Source organism: Mobula hypostoma, chromosome 4 (assembly GCF_963921235.1).
Source record: "Mobula hypostoma chromosome 4, sMobHyp1.1, whole genome shotgun sequence".
NCBI classification, from domain to species: domain Eukaryota; kingdom Metazoa; phylum Chordata; class Chondrichthyes; order Myliobatiformes; family Myliobatidae; genus Mobula; species Mobula hypostoma.
The window spans coordinates 113,832,201-113,847,933 of NC_086100.1; the positions used below are offsets into that span (position 1 = coordinate 113,832,201).

The 15,733-nt window shown below is 41.8% G+C and overlaps 1 protein-coding gene across 2 annotated transcripts in view; it reads left to right on the plus strand.

The window, feature by feature from the left end:
• The window catches only part of glrbb (glycine receptor, beta b), a 153,572-nt gene that overhangs the window by 79,528 nt on the left and 58,311 nt on the right, over positions 1 to 15,733 (plus strand). For both annotated transcript variants that reach the window (XM_063046392.1, XM_063046393.1), the window contains exons 5-7: positions 8,551 to 8,780; positions 8,893 to 8,975; positions 13,802 to 13,942. In XM_063046392.1, the coding sequence (XP_062902462.1) occupies positions 8,551 to 8,780; positions 8,893 to 8,975; positions 13,802 to 13,942 (454 nt within the window). The remainder of the gene's footprint in view (positions 1 to 8,550; positions 8,781 to 8,892; positions 8,976 to 13,801; positions 13,943 to 15,733) is intronic.

Here is a 15,733-nt window from a genome sequence, read left to right on the forward strand (position 1 = left end):
TGTAACCCTCCACCATGTCCACACTGACCCCCTGGATGGAAACAGGGGTCACCGGTACCTTAGCTCTCCTCAGGTCTACCACCAGCTCCTTAGTTGTCTTATACCTGGTCTGGCAGTCCTTTGCTAGGTGCCTTGGCTGCCGGCAAGCAAAACAAACTCTCCGGGACATCACAGCAGCTGCATCCACTATACTCACTTTATGATTTCTCTTGCCTTTTCTTTGGTCTACCTCACTGGACTATGAAACTATCTCAGAGTAGTTGGACCCCACCGTTATGCTTAAATCTAAAACTTCCTGGTGGGCTGAGCTCAGGCCTTCCTTCAGCATTTTTAGGAAGACTGGGTCATCCCTCCCTAGATTATCCAACCCTGAATACTTCTCATATGCTTGGTATTTACATTTTGCATAATCCATGGCTGTCTCATCAGCCCTCTGGGTCACTGCCATTATCATTCCCCAGCTACTCTCACCTTCCCCCAGCCGCTGCCTCATTTCCCCTTTAAAAGAGCGATATCTTTCTTCATTACTGGCGCTCCTGGTAGTTGCCCATGTACCATCCCACATCCCCTGAGCCATCTTGTTCCATATATTCCTCGGGCACTTCACTTTCACCACCACGTGTATATCTTTAGGGTGCATCTGGTGAATTTCAACTATTTCCTTGAGCTTACAGCAGAATTCTGAATTCCCACAGTCAACTTTAAGTGAGGGCAGCTCAGACAAAATGCTCTGTTTCTCCCCAGGGGTGAAGGGCTTATGAGTAGTCGTAATCAAGGTCAAAGGCTGGTTCGGATCATCAGGGATCTCAGTCTGACGTTGCCTGACCTCAATAGGTACCATTCTGGTAGCTCTATCTGGGTAAAACCTCTCCCTGAGATATCTACATACTAATTCCCACACTACTCAAAATATAAAACCGCAGAGTATGTATTCCACAATCTGCCACTTTTGAGTACCTGAACTCATGATGCCTGCTGTATTCCTTTGCATCACACTTGCAAATGCATATGCTGAAATGCAACTCCCCGAACGAGTATACCCGCCTCTACACTGGCGTCTCGAACCGTACCATTGGTTACCACCTTTCGCAACTGGTGGTCCAAGTGTCACCAAGTTAACCAGGTTAACATGCAGAGATTTCTCACGTACATAAACACACATGCAGACGCACACACTACTTTTATATCTACCTGCTCAACTCTCCATGTTCATGATACCTTGTGATCCCGTGTACCACCGACCAAACAGATCCAAGTGTGGGTGTTATTTTAGAAAAATACTCAGCAACTTAGACTGCGAGGAACGCTGGCCACACAACGGGTCACGAAGTATCCCACTCCTGACACCAAATGTAGCATGGATGAAATCACTGGAGAGACAGAGTCACTGGTAGATACAAAGCAGCTTCTTTATTCCACACAACAAGGTACAGCAGGCATCATACGGATGGAGACGCTTTCAGTAGAAAGGTCTGCTAGCCCAATGTGGGCCCGATATTTATATGCTAAACACAAAGGCAATCGCTACTTAAAAAGTTATAGACAATGCATAGACAATGCTTCCTTTTGAAGCTACATACAAACATCACACCTTCTGAATTCATCCTTTCCTTCCAACGCCAACATGTCTGGGTTGGTACCCACAGCCTTTAGGAATGCAAGTTAAATCCACAATACATTTATTTGGCATTTTACATGCTAACATAGAAGACAATTAATATTTATAAAGTATAGATAATACTGTCTTTGAAACTACGGCATCAGGTCAAACTACAGCGCCAGAAGCATCTGGTATTCACACCCTTTTAGGAAGCGCATTGTTGTGGACTCATTTCACAGTACTTTGTCAAATAGAAGTCTGGTGGCCAAAGCCACTTAAGTGTAAACGAATCATCTACCCCAAAAAAACTCACTCTAACAGTTATTTTTAAGGATGTCTGAGCCATGAAGAAGTGTTTTGTTATATGCACTTGTAAGAGTGTATTCCTAGAGAATGCTGGATTGTTCCAGCAACAAATGACTTTTCAACATTTATTTAAGTTTTGGTCAGTTCTAAAGGAGGATTTCCAGAAAAATTCTGATCCTTCAGACGGATATTATGAGTTTCCCTATGAAAATCTGTTATTGAAAATAAAGGAGAAGGAAACAGAGTGGAATGGAATGGTGTTATGAAAGCAGAAGATGCTTGGAGCTCTTCGCTGACCACACATATTAGAAGATAAACAGTGTTATAGTGTCTAGTTGGAGACCCTTCATTAGAACTGTGGTTTCCTTTTGGAGATTTGGAGTGACCTGCTCAGTGTTTCAAGCACTTTCTGCTTTCATTTCAAAATTCCAGTATTGGGCACATTTTAAACTTCCAGCATATTATACAGTATTAGATAAAGTAAAGGTTAATGTACAAAAAACAGAGAAATTGCACATTAACATCTTAGTGAAGAATATTGTTGACGATAGGCTTTTTGATTTTTCCAACTTCCAAATGATGGATGTAGCATAATTTTATTGATAATGTTACAGTGGCTGTCAAAACAAACGCCGCTCAATCTTATTTTCGACAGTTTCCTTTCTTACTATAGTAAGATATTCTGCAGCAGCCCTCGGGATTCTGTTGTCAGTTGAAAAAGAATGACCTTAAGAATGATTGGAAAACTAGTTCATTGCTCCAGCATAGTGAGGAAAGCAGACAGGAGACTTGAGGTTGCAGAAGAGACATTAGGATGGCGTATTACCTCCTGGGAACCATGTCTCTGAGCACCTGCAGAAAATTCTCAAGTGGGAGAACAAATAGCCAGAGGTCATTGTACATGTTAGTACAAATGACACAGGTAGAACAAGGGATGAAGTTCTGCAGAATGAGTGTAGGAAGTTAGGTAAGAAACAGTACCTCAAGGGTAGTGATCTCCAGATTACACCTGGTCCATGTGCAAACGATGTCAGAAATAGAAAAATAGACCAGCTGAATTTGTGGCTGAGGATCTGGTGCAGAAGGCGGGGATTTCGATTCGTGGACAAATAGGCTTTGGGATAGAGGTGACTTGTACAAAGGTGACAGGTTGTACAAGTTGAACCAGTGTGGGGACAATATCCTTGCAAGGAAATTTCCTGGTGTTACGTGGAAGAGTAAACCAGTTTAGGGAGGTTCATGGTGGGTAGAACTCTGAACTGGAGTAAGTCATGGATAAAGTAGTAGCCAGCGGGAGCAAATTTAATAAACAGATTGGCTAGGAGCACATAAAAGGCAGGGAAAAAATACCCAGTGAAACTGCATTTATTTCGATGCTCAAGGCAGATGAATTCAGAGTATGGATTGGTTCTGAGGACTGGGATGTTCTAACCATAGTAAGAACATGGCTGACAAAAGGGCAGGAGTGGCAGCTCAGTGTTCCAGAATGTAGATGCTGTAGGTGTGACAGAGGTATGGGTGAGTGAAGAGAGAGTGTTGCCCTTTTGATAAGGGAAGACATAACAGGAGTTCTTCGAGATGATGCTCTTGAGGGAGATTGTTCAATGAGACCAAATGGGTAGATCTTTGAAACGTGAGGAGGAGGGTCACCCTCACGGGACTTCCCAACAGTCAGTAGGAACTTGAGGAGAAGTTGTGTAGAGAAATTACTCATCGTTGGTAGAATAATTGTGTTGTATTAGTGGGAGAGCCCTTAGATATAGGGAGAGGTTGGCCTGGTTAGGTCGTTATTCTATGGGCCGTAGGAGGATGTTGGGCGACATAATAGAGGTTTATAAAATCATGAGGGACATAGATGACGAGGGTGGTAACAGTCTTTTCCCCAGGGTAGAGGAGTCCAATACTGGGGGCATAGATTTAGGGTGAGCGGGGAAAGATTTGAAAGGGGCAAGGGCAACTTTTTCACACACAGAGTAGCGAGTTCATGGGATGAGCTAACAGAGGAAGTGTTTGGGAAAAGTAGAGTAATACCATTTAAGAAGCACTTGGATAGGTACATGGAGGGGTGGGGTTTGGAGAAAATGGGCTGTAGGCAAGTTGGAACTAGATTGATGGACACATTGGTCACTCATTGAACCAAAGGTCCTCTATCCATGCCGTGTTCCTCTATGACTAAGTCAGCAAACCCAGAATCACGGAAAAGTCATTTGGCCTTTGCATCTGTGATAGGATTTTATTACAGTAATCCAACTCATTCCAGCTATAGTAGTATATGTAGTTTTTGCTTTTAGTTCAGCATATTTTCCTTGATTTTGTACTCCACAATCAGGAATTTAATTCCTTTATGTCAGGAAAAAGTAACTTGGTTGTTGGTGATAAATCTCGCTGTAGAACATTGCCCTTGTTCACATATAACAAAGAAAGAGTATGATGGTATTGCATATTTTGAAATGTATTTCCAATTTGTAGAAGGTACCAAAGAATAAGTGGCTCAACCAGGCCTGTACCAATGAATAAGTGGCTCAACCAGGCCAAAGCTGCCCCAAGATTCACTGATTCCTCTGGATATCATTCTGAGTTTGAAGGGAATTTACATTGGATTGGAATTGGTTTATTATTGATACTTGGTACCAAGGTACATTGAAAAGCTGGTCATACTGTTCATCCAGATTAATTCATAACACGGTGCATTGAGGTAGTACAAGGTAGGAAAATAACAGAACACAGAATAAAGTGTAACAGCTACAGAGAAACTGCAGTGCAGGCTGAGTTGCAAGATCATAATGAGGTAGATTATGAGGTCAAGAATCCATCTTATCATACTGGGGACCATTTAGCAGTCAAGGACAGCTTCTATCCTTTCATTCAGTTGGGTGGAATCTTTCTTTGAGCCTTGTGGTATATGCTTTTAGACTTTTGCATCTTTTGCCAGAAGTTGAGAGGGGAAGAGAGAGAATGTTTGTAATGGCTGGGGTCTTTGTTTATGCTGGCTGCTTTACTGAAGCAGTAAGGAGCAAAATCAGAGTCACTGGAGAGAAGGCTGGTTTCCATGATGTGTTGAGCTGTGTTCTCTCTCATGGTCTGAGTCGACGTTCCCTCCCCTCCGCAACTCTCTGAAGTTTCTCAGGATTACAGGCAGAGCAGTTGCCATACCAAGTCATGATGCATCCACAGACAGTATGCTCTCTCTGGTTCATGGATAAAGATTGGTAAAGGATGATGGGACATGGTAAATTTCTTTGGCCTCCTAAGGAAGTAGAGGCATTGGTGAGCATTCTTGCCCATGACGTCCATGTGAATGAACCAAGGCAGCAATTGGCGATACTCATTCCTAGGAACTTGAACTCTTAAAGTCAATAACCAGTCCTTTTACTTTGCTAACATTGAGGGAAAGGTTGTTCTCATGGTATCATCATGCCAAGCAGTCTATTTCCTTCCAAACTCCGAGTCATCGTTATTATTCACGATGGTGGTATCATCTATAAATGTATATGGAATAAGAGCAGAATCTGGCCATACAGTCATGAGTGTTCAGGGATTAGAGTAGGCAGCTGAGAATACAGCCTTGTGGGGCACCAGCTTTGTGTATAATTGTGGAATTCAGTTGCAGTTGGAATTGTTGATTCCCAGATATTGGAGTTTGGTGACGAGATTGCTTGGAATTGCAGCATTAGATGCAAAGTTGTAATCAATAAACAATAGTCTGATGTAGGTGTCTTTACTGTCCAGTGCTCCAGAGGTGAGTGTGGGGTGAGCTGACCTGCCTCAATGACTATCATCCTGTAGCACTTACATCCACTGTGATGAAGTGGTTTGAGAGGTCAGTGATGAAATATATCAACCTTTGCCTGAGAAGCAACTTGGATCTGCTTCAATTTGCCTACCAGCTCAACAGGTCCACAGCAGATGCCATTTCAACCTTGGAACATCTGAACTGCAGAGGTGCATACATTAGGATGCTCTTTATCAACTACAGCTTGGTATTCAATATCATCATCCCTCAGAACTAATTAATAAGCTTCAAGACCCCAGTGTTATTAGTGTTATTGGGTCCTCAATTTCCTAACTTGCGGACCCCAGTCAGTTCAGTTTGGAAAAAACATCTCCTCCACAATCTCCATTAGCACAGGTGTACCACAAGGTTGTGTGCTTAGCTGTCTGCTCTACACTCTTTAAACTTATGACTGTGAGGCCAAGCACAGTTCCAATGCAAGATTTAACTGTGCTGACAAACCCATTGTCATTGGCAGCATCAAAGGGGGTGACGAATCAGCATATAGGAGGGAGATTGAAAATCTGGCTGAGTAGTGCCACAACAACATCTCACTCAATATCAGCAAGACCAAAGAACAAATTATTTATTTATTTGGCGACAGCGCAGAGTAGGCCCTTTTGGCCCTTTGAGTCATGCCCCCCCCAGAAACCCCTGACAACCCCGATTAACCCTAAACTAATCAGGAAACAATTTACAAAGACCAATTAACCTATTTAGTAGGTCTTTGGACTGTGGGAGGAAATGGGAGCACCTGGGGAATACCTATGTATTCCACAGGGAGGAGGTACAGAGACTCCTTGCAGCTGGTGCCGGAACTTAACTCCGAACTCCAACATCCCAAGCTGTAATAGCATTACTCTATCCACTACGCTACTGTTAGCCCCATTATTGACTTCATGAGGAGGAAACCAGAGGTCCATTAAGCAGTCCTCATCAGGGGATCAGAGGTGGAGAGGGTCAGCAACTTTAAATTCCTTAGTATTTTCATTTCAGAGGATCTGTCCTTGGTCTAGCACGTAAGTGCCATTACAAAGAAAGCATGGTAGTGGCTCCACTTCCTTAGAAATTTGCGATGATTCGGCATAACATCGAAAACTTTAACAAACTTCTATAGATCTGTGGTGAAGTGCATATTGACTAGTTGCATCACAGCCTCCTCTGGAAACACCAATATCCTTGAAGAGAATCGTACAAAAAAGTGGTAGATACAGCAGTCCATCATGGGTAAAGCCCTCCACATTATTGAGCACATCTACATGGTGCGTGGTCACAGGAAAGCAGCATTCATCATCAAGGACCCCCTCCACTCAGACCATGCTCTCTTCTCGCTGCTGCCAGCAGGAAGAAGGTACACGAGCCCGGGACTCACATCACCGGGTTCAAGAGCAGTTATTAGCCCTCAGCCATCAGGCTCTTGAGCCAAAGATAACTTCACTCGTCTCATCACTGACCTGTTCCCACAACTTGTGAAATCACTTTCAAGGACTCTTCATCTCATGTTCTCGATATTTATTTATTTTTTGTTATTTCTGTTTTTCTTTTGTACTTACACCATTTGTTGTGTCTTTTGCACACTGGTTGTTTGTTCATGCTCTTGGGTGTGATGGCCTTTCAGTGATTCTATTATGTTGCCTGGGTTTATTGTGCATGCCCACAAGAAAACAAATCTCAGGGACATAAATGTATTTTGGTAATAAATTTACTTTGAGCTTTGAACTTTGAACATAATTAAGGATCTCTCCCACCTTGCCATTTTCTCTTCTCACCTGCTCTGTTCGACAGAAGATACAAAAGCTTCAGAACACCTACCACCAGGGTCAAGGGTAGCTTCTATTCCGCTGTTATCAGACTCTTCAAAAGTCCTTCCATACACTAAAAAGGTGAATTCTTGATTTCCCAATCTACCTTGTTGCAACCCTTGCACTTCGTTTAAGTGCTTACATTTACTCTGTAAATGCAACTTTACATGCATTCTGCATTCTGTTTTCCTTTTTTCACTATTTTGATCATCTTCTGTATGGAATGATCTGTCTGGATGGCATGCAAACAAAAGTTTTCACTGTTTCTTGGTATATCTACTATAATAAACCAATGCCAATACCTGTTCAATCATTTTGTGATATTATTGATCAGAGCTTGTATAGAATGCTGTTGATTATGGGTCGGTCATGGCCAGCTCTGCTGGGTAATACTAGTTCACCTGTCATTACTTCCTAACTTCAATGAAACAGAAGGACAAATATTCAGCCACATGTTCTGGTTGACATCACCATTGTTACTTGAAAAACAAGCCTTAAACCTTCCCTCCCAGAGGTAGGAATGCTAACAGTAGGTTGAAAAAGTTCTCTTCCTAATATAATAACTGAAAAGTAATTTTAAAGTAACAACATACTGTTAATACACATAAAAGTTGCTGGTGAACGCAGCAGGCCAGGCAGCATCTATAGGAAGAGGTACAGTTGACGTTTCGGGCCGAGGAAAGCTAGTAAGAGATTTGAAAGTGGGAGGGGGAGGGTTGGATTCAATGCTAGAGATTTATCATTCTGATCCACCTGATAAATTGCATTAATTAGTAAAATTAGTATCAAAATGGATGCTTGTTTTATTCTCAATAAATAAAATTATTAACATTTCTTCTAAGTTGAATTCACAGTTCATTCTCAATAAATAAAATTATTAACATTTCTTCTAAGTTGAATTCACAGTTCCCAGATAAGATTTTCCTTCTCTTTCAGCTGTCAGTTAATCTGCTATATATTTTCAGCATTTTGTTTCTATTTTTGATTTTATTCTGATTATGATTTTACTTTGTAATTTTCTATGATTGTATCTTTCATGCACAACTAATTTGTAGCTTCTATTTTGATAGGACTATAGAGTGAATATATTCCTGAGACAAAAATGGAATGACCCTCGACTCAAACTACCAAATGATTTTAAGGGTTCAGATGCTCTGACTGTGGATCCAACAATGTTCAATTGCTTATGGAAGCCTGATTTATTTTTTGCAAATGAAAAGAATGCAAATTTTCATGATGTAACACAAGACAACATCCTGCTCTTTATATTCCGGAATGGTGATGTGCTGCTCAGTATGAGGTGAGATAAAATTTTGACATCTAAGGATGACACTGACTGCATTTGCTGAAAGTGCTCTATTTTTATAGCTTTCAAAAGTGGGTAATGTTTGTTGTTCTCTTTCATATTTCAGGTTGTCAATAACACTTTCATGCCCTCTTGATTTGACCCTGTTTCCCATGGATACACAGCGTTGCAAGATTCAGCTGGAGAGCTGTACGTTTCTTGAATTTTTGCTTCAGGTTATATGTTTTGACTGATAGTTGAGATGGTAGAGGTGCTGTTGGCAATAAGTCAGGTTTTGTTTTAAGATCTCATATTTCAAAAGCAATGTTTTCTATCGTTTAGGGAAAGACAATTTTCAGTCAGCAGGGATGGTTTTCACTCTGAGCAAGAGCAATGAGCTGCTAATTGTCGCGTGGTCAGCATGTATAATTAGTTGTTCATCCAAAACGCCAATTGACCATCTGTGCCAGAAAATGAAAATTGGCACCTGGAGTCCTGGATGTTAATCACCAGTTAATGATCCCCCGTGAAAAGATGCAGGTGTCAGGTTCAGCTCTGCAATGGACTTGGTTCCAGTAATCCTGCAGAAGTCTCCATGACGACTTGGAGAAGGCTTTGGGAGACTGCATCCATTCTTGGAATTGTGAACCATTAATTTTTTTAAAATAAAAGAGCAAGTATGTGAGACCTTTCCAGGTGCAAATGTGAATTTATAGTTAATTTATTTTGTGTTTCTGACTATCAGTTAAATTAATGAATTATGGGAGAAAATAATAAGTGAATACAGACTACTCTGGGATATTGCTGTATTATTCTCATAGATGCATGGACCTATCTGAGATAACTTAATAGTAATAATAATCAGCAAAGTATTCTTAGAAGTATCCAGTGGGCTTTTTTCCCAAAAATAGGATGATAGTATTTTCTCATCATTACTCACCTGTAAGATAATAATGGAATTGAAAACATAAAATGTTGGAAATATGTAACAGGTCATCTGTATACATCTGTCAAGAGGGAACCAGAGTTTTAGCTTGATAACCTTTCATTGGAACTTTCAAATTTCCAGCCTTTCCAGTGCTTTGTATTTGGAGTAACATTTCTGGTCATTGCTATGTTCATTAAAATAAAAATAACTAATTAGTAGAATATATTATTTTTAGTTATTGGTATGCAATGTATCATAATGCTAAATTCCTATCAGACAGAACCTAAATGAGGCCAAACAGTTTGTCATTAACAGATATGTTTAACAACTTGCATGTTATTGGCAGCATAAGGACAGATTTAATAATGGCTCATTGTAAGTAAAGAAAATTTTTAGATCTATGTAAGCAAAAAAAAAGTAAAGCAGCTCTTCAATAAAATCAGGTTGAAAGAAGGAATGGAAATAGAGGAATGAACCACAGTATGCCATTCATTTATGTCTCTTTGGAAGACTGTAAGGGGAGGGGGAGAAGTTTTGTGGTACTTTCATACAGGAGGCATGACATCTGATGGGGTGGAAGCTGCAGGAAGGAAGAGAAAGGGTGAGAGCCTATATGCAGGAAAGGAAATGTTCTGGAATAGTTTGTGTGTTATGCTACTTGCAGATGTTAGAATATCTTTAATGTAAGTAAATGTTAAATATTACATATAGGGAGTATATGTGTTGGTGCGTGGCCAAGTGGTTAAGGCGTCAATCTAGTGATCTGAAGGTCGCTAGTTTGAGCATTAGCTGAGGCAGCATGTTGTGTCCTTGAGCAAGGCACTTAACCATACACTGCTCTGCGACGACACCGGTGCCAAGCTCTATCGGCCCTAGTGCCCTTCCCTTGAACAACATCGGTGGCGTGGAGAGGTAAGACTTGCAGCATAGGCAACTGCCAGTCTTCCATACAACCTTGCCCAGGCCTGCGCCCTGGAAACCTTCCAAGGCACAAGTCCATGGTCTCATGAGACTAACAGATGCCTTAAAAAAAAGGGAGTAGAAATATTAGATATAAATACACAATGGGGGGTCCTGAGTTAGAAAGTGCACTGTGTGAGAAGGATTTGGACGTCTTGGTAGACTCATCACTATCAACATCTAGACAATGCACAGAAGCAATTAGGGAAGCTAATATAATGTTGGGCTCGATGGAGTTCAAGTCTAAAGATGTTCTCCTTAAGCTGTATAATATACTTTTGAAGCTACGCTTTGAATGCTCTGTACAATTTTGGCCTCCATATTTTGTGAGGGATGTGAAGCACTAGAGAGAGTTCAGAGAAGGGCGGCTAGACTCATTCTAGGTCTGTAGGGTATGAGCTATGAAGAAAGGTTGAAAGAATTAAATCTTTTTGGCTTAAGGACAGTCGGCCCTCCTTATCCGCGAGTTCCGCATGCGCGAATTCAACCCACCGCGAATCGTGAAAACCTGGAAGTGCTCTTCCAGCACTTGTTGTTCGAGCATGTACAGACTTTTTTTTCTTGTTATTATTCCCTAAACAATGCAGTATAACAACTATTTTACATAGCATTTACATTGTATTAGGTATTATAAGTAATCTAGAGATGATTTAAAATATACGGGAGGATGTGCGTAGGTTATCGTGAATCGGGATCGAAAAAAAGAAAAGGGAAGTTCTCTTACTAAGTAAGTCGGAACAGGTACATCCGATATTATTTAGTGTCAGTTAGTCAAACATTTGCCTTAGTATATAGTATATATTTTAGCTTTCTATGCATATAAAATACTTAAGAAACGTATGTTTCAGCGCCAGGCTGGGGAACAGAAGTTCCGGAGTTTGATCCAGTGACAGAGCGCTCCCGAGCACGCTCTCCATCGGTGCCGGGTTGATGTGGTGGATCAAAAACCCCAAACTCCAAAACCCAATAATTAAACCACTGCGTTGCTTAGTAATAATTGTAGCTTTAATCGGGTAGGGTCTTTCTCATTTTATCCTTTAAAATTGTTCCGATCATTGACTGACTGTAGCCTAATGCTTTTCCAGTGACCGATGGTGTTTCTGATCGCTTTATTATTTCCACTTTATTTTCAATCGTGATCGTAATTATTTTCGTGAACAGAAACACTGCGGATTCGGAGCTCCACCGCCGGGTCCTAATGTCCACCGCACTGAGACAGGTTAAATAAGGTCCGGGTTTCCACTGGGTCCTAAGGTCCACCGCATTGAGACAGGTTAAATAAGGGACTTGAGCATCCGCATTTTTTGGTATCTGTGAGGAGTCCCGGAACCAATCCCTCGCGGATAAGCAGGGCCGACTGTAGACATGACATGATAGAAGTGTTCAGAATCATTAAGGGTATAAGTAAGGTGGATGCCAGCTGCTACTTGACAATTAATCTATCATCAAGGACATGGAGCCATAGGTGGAGACTGGTTAAAGGGAGATTTCAGACAAACATCAGGAAGCATTTCTTTCCACAGCAAGTTGTACACATCTAGGTACACATACCTAGTTGTGTAGCTGAGAGTAGTATCTTTGGAGACTTTCAAATCTAAACCTAATAGTTATTTTAACACACTGTGTGAATAGGAATTTGGCAAGCTTTGTTGGGCTGAATAGCCTGTTCTAATGCACAAAAGCTTTCTAATGTTCAAGCTGAGGAGGGAAGGGGCAGAGGCCCTATAAAGAAGGTGGGGGGAGGGTGGGAAGGAGAAGGCTGGTAGGTTCCAGGTGAAAAACCAGTAAGGGGTAAGATCAAGGGGTGGGGGAGGGGAAGCAGGGAGGTGATAGGCAGGAAAGGTGAAGAAGGAATAGGGGAAAACACAAGGGGTAGTAGAAGGAGGCGGAACCATGAGGGAGGTGATAGGCAGCTGGGGGAGGGGGCAGAGTGACATAGGGATGGGGAAAGGGAGAGGGAGGGAATTACCGGAAGTTGGAGAATTCTATGTCCATACCAAGGGACTGGAGACTACCTAAATGGTATATGAGGTGTTGCTCCTCCAACCTGAGTATAGCCTCATCATGGCAGTAGAGGAGGCCATGTATGGACATATCTGAATAGGAAGCAGAGTTGAAGTGGGTGGCAACCGGGAGATCCTGTCTGTTGTGGCGGACGGAGCGGAGGTGCTCGACGAAGCGGTCCCCCAATCTGCATCGGGTTTCACCGATGTAGAGGAGGCCACACCAGGAGCACCGGATGCAATAGATGACCCCAACAGACTCACAAGTGAAGTGTTGCCTCACCTGGAAGGACTGTTTGGGGCCCTGAATGGTGGCAAGAGAGGAGGTGTAGGGACAGGTGTAGCACCCACGCTTACAGGGATAAGTGCCGGGTGGGAGATCCGTGGGGAGGGACGTAAGGATCAGGGAGTCGCGAAGGGACTGATCCTTGCGGAAAGCAGAGAGGGAAAGATGTGCTTAGTGATGGGGTCCTGTTGAAGGTGGCGGAAGTTGTGGAGGAAGTTCCGCCTCCTTCTACTACCCATTGTGTTTTTCCCTATTCCTTCTTCACCTTTCCTGCCTATCACCTCCCTGCTTCCCCTCCCCCACCCCTTTATCTTTCCCCTTACTGGTTTTTCACCTGGAACCTACCAACCTTCTCCTTCCCACCCTCCCCCCACCTTCTTTATAGGGCCTCTGCCCCTTCCCTCTACAGTCCTGATGAAGGGTTCCGGCCCAAAATGTCGTCTGATTGTTTTCACAGATGCTGCCCGACCTGCTGAGTTCCTCCAGCGTGTTGTGAGTGTTGTTTTGACCCCAGCATCTGCAGAGTATTTTGTGCTAATGTTCAAGCTCATTTGTCCATTTTATTTCAGAGTTATCTATTAGCATTAGGCAGGTGCAAGAAAATATATTTGTTATATATATATATTCACTTATATATTTGGTGTTTTTTTCATCAATTGGTTCTCCTTCCCTTACAGCTGCAGTGAAATAGGTAAAACAATATGACTTCATAGGAAATAGACAAGTAGGGAAAAGAGGAATAGGAATTGGACCCTACGAAAGATTTTGCACCATTGTGGTCATCAAAAACACTGTTTTAGTATTATATTTTCTGCACTTGCATTTTTATTTCTTTAATTATGTGCACTTTACCTCTTAGTTGGCTACACCACCGAAGACCTGAAATTCATTTGGCAAGCTAAGGACCCCGTTCAGATGGAAGAGATTGCATTACCACAGTTTGATGTTAAAGAGGAAGATATTGAATATGGAAACTGCACAAAGTATTATGAAGGCACTGGTGAGTTATTTTCTTATCAATGTTAAAAGTTGTTTTGGTACATTATTTTGAAGATATAAATTTTTGGAGAATGACTACTCTGCAGAAGTTCAAATTTAGGAGCTCCATGTCCTTTCGCTGGGTGACATGTGGATCTAATCAGTTAGAGTTAAAACTCATTGCAACCTTCTAGATACATCTGGGGATATTTTGTTTCTTGGTTGAATGACAGAATGTCCTGTTGAAACACTCCAGAAGTACATATAGAAGAACTCAATGATCGTGAAATCATCTCTCAGAAGCTCATTAACTCTTTTGCATCCAACTACATGAACCAAAATTTCATATCAGGCACTAAAATTCTGGTTTAAAAATGTCAAAAGAATTATAAGCAAGCATTAAGTAGCTAGTGAGTAACTTTTGAACAATTTTTCAGAAGGGAGTATTGTGTGTGTTTCTGATTGCCATACTATTGGAAAAATGTGATTGTAGTGATGAGATTCACCAAGATATTGCCTGGATTGGAGGAATTGATTAAATTTTGTTTGCTTTTCTTGGAATCAAACAAGATGGGAGATGATCTGTTAATGGTACGGTATATAAAATTATAAGAGCAATCTGTGAGGTAGACGGTCTGAATCTTTTTTCCCATAGTAGGTTTAAGGTGAGATGAAAGAGTTTTAAAGGAGCTTTGAGATGAATTAACAGGCAGAGGAGGTGGTAGAGTCAAATACAGTCACTAGAGTAAAGAAACATTTAGGCACACACTTAAATAGGTAAGAAATGAAAGGATACAGACCTTATTCGAGTTAATAGAATTGGTGGAGGTGGATAAAAGAGATATTCCAGATGTGGTGGGCCAAAGAGTACTGTACCGTGCAACATTCTTATTTAAGTGCAAGAGATGAGACAGAAGCATTTGCCAACATATTCAGCTGGAAGTGCCAAATAGCTAATCCATTTTGGCTTCCTCACGAGCCTGTCTTTAGCGAATTCCACTCACTTCATGTCGTACCATGATGTGGCTAGTGGAACAGGATATAGAAAAAGCTATGGAATCAAACAACAAATCAGCCGTAGCACTGAAGAGTTATACTCTACAACTATAAATGCCTTTAGCCAAACTAAAAGGAGGTGTGCATGATGTTCTTGAATGTTTTTCATGTGATCCCAAGGCCTTGTTGAGACTTTGGTAATGTTGAAAACGGCAAGTCCAGTTCACTGGTTCATTGGCGAGACCACTGGTGGAGGAGCTGCATTGCCTTGGTTGTGGTGAGCACTAGGACCTCATGCTGTGGAGTCACCATTTGCAGCCACTCGCTAGAGGAGATGCCAAGGTGGTGTAGGAGAGAGCAGAGGTCTCTGTGGGCGCATTGTGGTCTGTGCTGGGTTGGGGGCTGTCCACTCCCATCAGTGCTGCTCTCTAGTCAGAGAAAGTAAAACTAGTTACCAGCCATTCTTTCTTCTATCAATTATCAGCAAAGGTATCATCTAAGGTATGGGAAGGCAGGTTTGTAAAGTCACAGGATGAGGAAGTTCAGGGGCAGGAATTGGGAAACAAGAAACTGGGAATTCAGGAGGTTCAGGACTGTAATAGTGGGCATCAGGGTGACTTGGCTATTGGGAAATTTCAAAGCTCATTGTGTTTACATATCTTGAGAAGACAGTGAAGAAGGATTCAGGTTGTGCAAGAGTGCCAGAAAGTCAGGAAAGAAGGGGAATTTGGCCGTCAGGATCTGTGTAACAGGCACTAGTACTACTTGAAATGTAGACACCATATACTGGAAGAACTAAACAGGTGGCACAGTTAAA